This window comes from Aythya marila (assembly GCF_965140915.1).
Source record: "Aythya marila genome assembly, chromosome: 8".
Classification (NCBI taxonomy): domain Eukaryota; kingdom Metazoa; phylum Chordata; class Aves; order Anseriformes; family Anatidae; genus Aythya; species Aythya marila.
The window spans coordinates 4,712,227-4,721,487 of NC_139049.1; the positions used below are offsets into that span (position 1 = coordinate 4,712,227).

Consider the following 9,261-nt stretch of genomic DNA (forward strand, 5'->3'; position numbering starts at 1 on the left):
CAGGCTACACAATTCATTCCCATAAGAAATTGTTCAGGGGATCAATCATTTAGACTAAAGAAAAAATGTATTTCTGTTTGAGTGCCTAATGAAGCATAGAAGTTGAAATACTATTATTTTTAAATTTTGATTGGGTAACTCCTGGGTTTAAAACTCTTAATTTTATAGCCCAGGCATAATGACCCTTCCCTATTTAAAGGTTATATTCACCTATATTTACAAGATACTCCCAAATGCATGCTGGTGGACATACTGTTTGCTTTATTTCCATTTAAAATAGTCTTTACTTCACGTAGATAAGTCTTAGCAATCTGAGTGTGCAAGAGCTTGCTATGCTTTTAATAGCTTCAATAACGGTGGCTTTTCCTTTTTCATATGTAATAAGCAGTATTGATTTTCCCTCTAAGTTATCATTATTCTTCACCAATGCCCTTCTTCTGATTAATGTGAAAGTGAAAATATATCTGTGATTGCCCCAGAATTACAATCAGTAACTCATAACAGGTGAGATACAACCCTGGCATAGAAAAGAGCTTAATTTGCCCCAGTCAAAGAACTTTACATGATAAATTAGTAAGACTAACGTTTCTAAATTACTATTACTCTACTTCATATTTTTCCATGGAAATACGTTTCATTCTGCCAGCAATCTGTTCCAATGGAACCACTGCAAAACGAGGAGTGTTGAAACATTCATCTTCCATTCTAAATGGAGTGTGTTTTTAAATTTAGTCCAGTTTTATTTTACTATGAGAAAGCATTTAAAAAGTAGCAGCTATTATACCCTGGTAGGCTAACATACATGTATGCATATTTGGTGGGTACTGATGAAGGGCCTTCTTGTATTTGTGGGCAAGACTTCCAAAATAGGTTAATTTATGGTTAGATTTCTAGGTGTATATTTAGGAATTTAAATAGAAGGTACTGGCTGCTCCTCAGTGTTTTGAAACCATGTTGCCTATTAAAGGCATAATAGCCTACAGTTAGTGATTTTTCTTAAAATTTTGTATCTTCATAACTCTAAGTGTTCATTCTAAGGACTCTCCATGCATTATATATAGTCAAAATTAAAATTACTATGATGATGGTTTCTAACTTACACTCATTAGGAGGCTAATAGCTTAAATAATGTAAGAGCTGAAAGTATTTTTATGAACAAGAAAAAAAGTCATATGAAGGGGTGGCCAGTAATCAGTTTCTGCTGCTGACCTCTCAGAACAGAGCTGACAGGCTAGAAAAAAGGAGAAACATTTTTCTTTTAAAAACATTCTTAAATACAGACTGTGTCAAAGTTCTTCTACATAGTAGTTGTTTGTTCGTTTTAAGCTACCATTTGTCAAGCTGTTTCAACAGTTATCTTTCTGTGAAACCTGATAACTTTCCTCTGTTCATGTTCCTTTTCCCTAATTATTAGGCCAGTTTCTGATTCTGACAACAACAGCAAGCAGGTTCGTTTACCAGGTAGACCTAAGTTTACTAGAACATAGGGAACAAGAACTATTGCCGTGTTCCCAGAAGGTCAACACACAAGTCTTCATTAGCAGTGTTAGAATCTGGATTTGCTGAACTGTTAGGCTTTTGATCTTTAGGACACAGTGCAAGACCCGTCTATTACTAGAAATTTGCACCATTACTAATACAGTGGGAATATTTTCATTCTTGTTCTTACCACTGCACATTTTAGTTATTGTCATTGTGGGCAGTTGTGGTGGGATAATTTTTAAAAACAGAGATAGAGGTAATTATTTTCTGTACTTATTTACTGTGTTCTTCGTTTGTTATTCACTAATATAGGAATAAATGTCAAAAAGCAGGAATTCAAATGCACATTATGTGCAAGATGCTTCAATGAGCTCCCCAGTTCTTAGAAGAAATGGATGCTATTGCCTTCTCACCACAGGCTCTAGTCTGTCTATCCCAAGCAATGATTCCTTGCAGTCCTGTCATCCAGGCACCAGAGGATCAGAAACTCTTCAGCCCTTAGCATTTCCTACCAGCTAGCTCTGGACAGATCTGTACTTCTTCAGTGCTTTTAGGATTGTCAGTTTGAGAGCTGCCTATCTCCTTGCCCACTGCTGAGAGCCCAGAACAGAACAGCAGAACAAGACTGCATTCTGGGAACGAGCACCAAAAGCATCAGATCTGCAGTGCCCAGTGTCAATACTTTTAATTGGCATTAACCAAAGGACTTTACAAAACTACATATTATGTTTTGTGGACTACAAATGTGGGACACAGAGCATCTTCTAAGTATAAACATGAAGCTTCCTGAAGTAATTACATAGTGCTCGTGAAAATCAAGCTTCCACCCTGTCTGCCCCTTAGATAGCCAAATAAAAATTTGTGAGATTAACTGAATGTATATTGCCCATATGTATTCTTCTAGAGACATATTTTCCAATGAAAGGCTGTTTTACATATTAAAAGCTTTCTTGCATGTTATCTTTAAAATGAATCATTTAATTGGGATTTTGGCTGGTGGTATATTTAGAGGAAGGTGCTTTCATACTGAGTGCCTACAAGAACTAGAGATTATCCAGATGCATACAGGAATGCTTTACATGGCCTATAATTGAGTGTTTTGCCAACAGAGGGCTTGTGCAAAACTGCTCAGAACTTCTGCATCCACATCAGTTATTTGGAAAGTTTTCATTCTCTTCCTATACTGCAAGCATATTAAATGCATATTAGCCTTTCAAAGAAAATAAAAGCAGAGTATGCATACGTGGGACTTATTTTTGATACTCACCAACTCATTATCTCTCCTTTTAAAGACCAATCTACAATACTCCTACAATAAATAAATAAGCAAACCCCAAATTAAGACTATTGGGAAACTTGCCTACATACCTTCAATGAGGTTAACCTGCAGGCTTACTTTAGCTGAAGTACTCAGCAAAAATTAAGAAGTGTTCTTTCTGGCTTTTGATATTTTACACAACTCTAGAGTGTAACCTAGATTTTGAGGTTGTCATTTCATTTTGCATGACACATTTCTCAATGCTTAAAAGAAAACCTTCTTTGAGACCAGAAAGATTGTATCAGCAAAACTTCTGAATCACTTGTTCAGCAAGATAGGCTACAATTGAACACTGAAGACCTGATCCTGATTCCATAAATTGTTTCATTTATTAGCTACAAAGGACTGAGCCAATTTATCTGGTGTAGTCCTCTATTGATCCATCAATTTGCAAGTTAAAATATCCATCTCAATACTTCTGTGGAGTTATTCCTACTTCACACAACAGCAGAACATATCAGATCTGCAGCCCAAATGTCTAACTATGCTGAGGCCTCTGGTAAACTTTCAAGAAATTTGTTTCTTAAAGATGGTGGAGACAGTATTCCCAACTGTGAAAATCAGCGAAACAAGTATTAAATTGCCAGAGTATCCTGTTTCTATTACCATTTCAAATAAACAAAGTTACTTATTTGGAAATAATCCTAATAGACTTCAGAAATATCTCTTAACAAATATGAATTTTCAAATGTCAAACATATGTCCATTGTCAGTTTGTGTTTACATTACTATAAGCAATGAAATATGTTTGGAAAAGCAAAGCACAGCTAAGGACAAGGTTTACAAATGATGCCATTTAAAGTAGCTCTATTTAATTCCCTAGAGAAACAATTAAATGAATTTTATTAACCATACAACTCAGAAATTACTCTCACTGATGTCAAAGATTTTGACAGCAAAATGTTTTATCTTCCTTTTGATAGTAAAACAAGAAAACCAGTCCCAATTCTATACCCTACTGACACTAGCAAGACTACTGCTTAACTACTTAAATAGATAGGAAAGTTGCAAAACTTCAAATGTTCCCCCCCCCCCCATCTTCTTCTACCAAGAATGCTTGATAACTTATCCTCACACAGGAGACAGAGTGAATAAAACTTAGGTTATGGTAACACTATAACAAAGTGACCATGGTTTGATTTATAACTGCAATTAATTCATATTCAGGCTGCCAGTGTCTTATTCATAGCAGGATTAGAATCTTCATTTTTTAATCATATTTTATAATTTACCTTTCAACTTGCTTTGTGGTAAACACTTTTCTTCCCTAAGATTAGCTCTGCCAAATAACTTCTACTTCACATACTGTATGCATTACCACTTTGACATACAGTCAAGCCCCAGACCTAGAATTTACAAAGATTTTTACAACCCCTTATGTGTGATAATGTAGTAAAACAAAACAAAAAAGTACTGTCAGATTCTATTACTATTGTAATAACAGGGTCAGCAATTAATCCTTACATTTATAGTCTGTAAACTTGGTATTTACTACTGGGTGGTACAGTCATAAGCCTTTTCAACAGGCATGAGTGTTCACCTAATTCCTTTTAAGTGGCTGCTGTCTTACTGGGTCCATCCAAAGAGCAAATCTGTATCACTGCACAAGACTTCATCCTCAGAAAGAGAGGCTTTATCCTTCACTTGATATTTCACCCAAGCTCTGGGTGAAAAATTGAAATTTGAAAACAAGTTTCCCCATATTAGCAACAAATATACAGAATAACAATAACCAATGCTGGGAGGATTTCTTCTGAAAAGAAACAGAGAGCTCTACAGAGAAAAGCAACTTCTTAATCTTGCTGGCAGATGGAAACCCTACTGTTCACCACTGTACAAAACAAATCCAGGAGAGACATAATTGTTCCAGTATGTTTTAGGTATAACTTCAGTTCAGCAGTAGTGTCAGGGCTCTTTTATTATGCTGCAACCTTGTTGGAATTAAGGGCCCTATTTTGAGGAGGCCAAATAACTTTGGGCAAGACAACTGCAATACTGAGTATAATGACTTCTTTACTACATTTTACAACTGCCACTGGTACTAACAACATTTTCACTTTTTTTTTTTTTCAGCAATCACAAAACGCCATAGCACCAGACAAATTTACATCAAAAATTATTCTTTCTAGTGACATTCCAATAACAGGTGCTAGAGCTAGAGATGCTTTCAAGCCAAAAGCACTGAACCTTTGTGTATATACAATATGTACTTATATTCATACATTCATTAGATATACACAAAATTGAGGTTGAGAAATATGCAAGTTTTCTTTCTGCAGAGCTAGTAAAAAGACAGCTTCCTGCAGTCTGAATAGTTCTTTCTGGGATCCTTGTGAAGTCTCCTTCTAAATTAAATGCAAAGATTCATGCTCTAGAGAACTTAAAACAAATACCACTCATTCTTCTGTCAGATGTCTGCTATTGAGGTTGAAATAACTATTTTACCTTCAAAATAAATTTTAAAGTTCTATATTTTATACTATGTAGTAAAACAGATACGTGCATGCAAGTCTCTTTTACACTATACTGGGAAGACAGGACCATTTCACCTGCTGATCCCTGGGACTCAGAAAAATATCAGCTAGGACCACAAGCTGAATCCAGTCAAATCTCCCTTTGATTTAATCATTTTTGTGAATGTTTATCTGAGAAAGATATATATACCCTGTTTTTGAAGGTTAATAGCATTTTATTCGACCAAAATTAACATGCAAAACTGTTTCACTGTAAAAGAAAAAATTAAGTGTTTCACATTCTGTTTCAACCTTAAATTGAACTGATCAGTTATGAGCAAAAGTGCTTTATATCACCAATGGTTCTAAGAAGAGATTCATCCTTTTTTAGTTTAAAATATCTTTTTTTTTATTTCTTTTTTCTTTTAATACAGGGTTAAGAGTGATCAGATACATTGAACAGTTTTCATTTTATAAACAGATCCACATCTCCTCACGGAAGTTTACTAAGCAATTACAATTGAGCAATAATGTTCAGTCCACAAAGAAAACTCCTTTTGCCATTACTGGTGGACCCAGTTCTGCATTCCTTCTGCACCTAGAACTCCCACCAGTTTCCAGGCTTGTTTGAGGAAGCACAAGGAACCTTTGTATTTCCTAAGATGGCTGTAAAAAGTATCTCTGGTATACTAGAAACCAACCTGCTTGTCACTTACACAGAAGGTCCCAAGTATATATAGACCGTATATATAGCTTCACAGATTCATTTTCAGTAAGAATTCTTAAAACTTCTTGCACTCAGAGTAAGAGCTGGATTTCTAGTTGCTTAAAAAGCTTATAAATAATAAAAAGTCTGATTTTTCATTTCTAGCCCATGAAAATTAAATCAGTATCACAATAGAGCATTGATGCCAGGGCCTTACAAAAAAATTTATAGCGTTGAAGCCATGCCATTTTGACTAAATGAGTTTATTCATTCCAAACACATTACCAACAGGTTTAGTATTAAAGGTGAGGAAGGGGAAGGGAAATCAAAGGATGTCTTTTAAAATACTGAATGCTGTTTACTTTTGCCGAGTCATAAAGCAAAAATATTTTCTAAAAAGAGCTTCTTAAGAGTTGGTGGGCACTAAGCTGACCAAATATGAACCACCAGCTTTCCCATTCAGTTCTTTCTAATTTCTGTAACTTTTCCTGTCAAAACAACAAATAGCTCAAAGAGACCTTCACACCCCCTTTCTTGGTGCTGTGACGGACACCTCATACTTCTCTTTCCTTTCTGTGTTAAATAAAGCAACTTGAAAGACGGACAAGAATTTTAGGAATCTTTTGAGGTTTCTCTAAATGGAACAGATTCTGTTGTCTTAAAAAGAAGTCACCGCTGTAGGATTCACACTTATATGAATACACAGTGAACTTTTCTCTACATTTCTTTACAAATGGATATTTTTATGAAAAGACCGTTGAAGAATGCTGGATTCAATTTAACAGGATTTATAAGGGCAAAAATTCATATTTTACCCTGGTCAACCCTTGCAGCATTTTCATTTAGTCATATTGTTTGCCCGCTACAGTATACTATTTTATTATTTCTCAGTATTTTCCCTCACCTACTTTCAAAAGTTAGCCATTACATCCTACTTTATCTTTGAACTACTTTAAATAAGATTAGAATACATAAAAGATGATTCAGAAATATCTCCCTTGTACTCCATTAGGGAAATTAGGTCAAATTCTACTCCCTCTATAGTTAGTGGAAATACTCTGACTTCAGTAACAGAGCAAGCCCTAAATACACAGCTCCCCAAGCAAATGAACTTGTAGAGAATACAGTATTCCAAGTACCAAATTCTCTTCAAAGTGCTTCTACAAAGGCGAGAAGACTGTAGTATTACTTCTGAAGTATCCCTTATAAAGAATGCTAGAGGAAAAGGTTTTTAATAGGGCTTTTTCATTTTTAATTTAGTTACCAAACAGCTAAAAACTAATTACTGTGCCAAATGTTGCTGAAAATATTTCACAGAGTACCTGATAACTTTTTTTTTTTTTCCCCCGGGCTGCCTGGGTTTAGATTTTTATTCAACTTTACACAATATGTTGGACACCAATGAAGAGATAATCTACATAAATCTTGCTTACTAAAGAAAATTCTACTGCAGTTGCGTGAAAAGCTGCATAAAACTCTACCATGTCTTTGAGTACAGATTTTTTTTTTTCTTGAATAGATTTAGTTTTGACTTAGCGACGAGGAGTCGGACCTTTGCAGCTCGGCGAAGTTAACTCGCCCTCAGTGCAACCCCACCGGGGTCCGGGGGCTGCCGCGAGGCTGAGCCGTGACCCCGGCCGGTCCCTGTCAGCAGCTGGGGCCAGCAGGGGGCAGAAGCCCTGACGGCTCTGACACCGCCAAGGTTGTCCCCAGGTATAATGGGCTTGAATGGAAACCCTCATCGCCTTACTGCGCTCCCCCTGCGGCGCCCGTTGATTGAAAGAGCAGAGGTTCAGACGGAGAAATACCTCGTTACGATAATAAACGCGCAAGAATTCGACCTTTCTTGGCGGCGGTAAGTTAAACCCCTTCGTGAATGTCAGACATGCCGAAAAATAAAAACCTCAACCTCACACCCAGCTATACCAGAGCGGCCCCGAGCAGGTCTGCTCCTCCCGTCTCGTCCCCTTTTTCCTTTACAAAGGAAAAAGAAGCGAGGTGAGATCGAGGCAGACCGAGCAGGGAGCCTCCACGCCCGGCTCTCCCTGTCCTCGCCCCTCAGGGGAGGGGGCTCCTTGTCGCTGCTCTGCAGCCGCTTGGGGAACTTCAGCGGCACAGAGGCTCTGGGGTCAGTAAGACTGAAAACCTCACGCTCTACAGCGCTGACGGGAGATCACCGCATCCACGCATTTCTTTCGCTCCCCATCCTGCCGGCGCATCCCGGCCCGCAGCGTTCGGGCCGTGCCCCCCGCCCTGCCCTGGCACCCCGGCGGCTGGCGGCCCTTCCTTACCTCCTCTGACCTCTGCAGCCCCGAGGAGGGCGGCGAAGGCGACGAGCACGGTCACCGCCGAGTCCCAGGGCCACCTTTTCGTTTTCCATCGCGTGGACCATCTCTGCACCTCCATGCTGGGCGCCCGCAAGCGTGAGTTAAACCCGGGCGCCTTCGGCTCGCAGCAGCTCCGTGCTACCCCAGTATTCCCGGAGAGGACGTCTCCTATGGAGCCATGCGCGACGCACCACCAGGGATTCCCTCTCTCTCTCTCTCTCTGTCTGTCTCTGCCCCTCTCTCTCTCTGCCTCGCAGGCCGCTCCGCCCCGTCCTCCCCGACAGCCCTGCCTTCAGACCGGCGGGAGGCGAGGGGCTTTAATCAAAACGCGGAGAGCGCCGCATCCCCCTAAAGGCAGCATCCCGGCGGAGGGCTGGGCGAGCGGCTGGCAGGGCCAGCCCCGCCGCACGACTGACAGCCCGCCCGCCGCCCGCAGCCCAATGGCGGTGCTGCCACGGCCACCCGCAGCACCGCCCCGCCACCGCCACACCGCCCGCGGAGAGCGGCCCCGGCGGGGGTCTCGGGGGCTGAGCCGGGGGATGCCGCCGGGCTGTCCCGGCACGGTCCCGAGCACCGCCGCCCCCCCAGCGCCCCCGCCCCAGGCATGCGCAGAGCCGTCGGGGGCGACGCCACGGGCATGAGGAGAGGGGCAGGCGGCGGGGGAGAGCGGGGCCTGAGGGGAGAGAGCGCCCGGGGTGCCCTGACTGGGACACCTGTGGTCACGTTTATGGGAGAAGCGCATCTCAAAACTGTAAAACTGGCCTGCTTTGAGGTCTTTCTACGCTACAGTAGAAAAGTGTAGTAGTTACTCGTTACAGTAACTAATAAACAGATGGTTTAACCACAAAGCGTTACTGTTATACATCGAATTAAACATCATAAGTGTATTACCATTTCCTACAGTATCTATTGTTTTACTGTGCTGTAATCATACACCTAGCTCTTTCTGTCCTTGATTTTCTAACAGTTAGCATT

At 40.3% G+C, this 9,261-nt stretch overlaps 1 protein-coding gene across 3 annotated transcripts in view; it reads right to left on the reverse strand.

Moving 5' to 3' along the window:
• COL11A1 (collagen type XI alpha 1 chain) overlaps positions 1–8,365 on the reverse strand; it is a gene marked incomplete at both ends in the record, with an annotated part of 143,050 nt that extends 134,685 nt beyond the window's left edge. For all 3 annotated transcript variants that reach the window (XM_082765815.1, XM_082765816.1, XM_082765814.1), the window contains one exon: positions 8,251–8,365. In XM_082765815.1, coding sequence (XP_082621941.1) covers positions 8,251–8,365 — 115 coding nt within the window. The remainder of the gene's footprint in view (positions 1–8,250) is intronic.
• Positions 8,366–9,261: the final 896 nt, after the last annotated feature.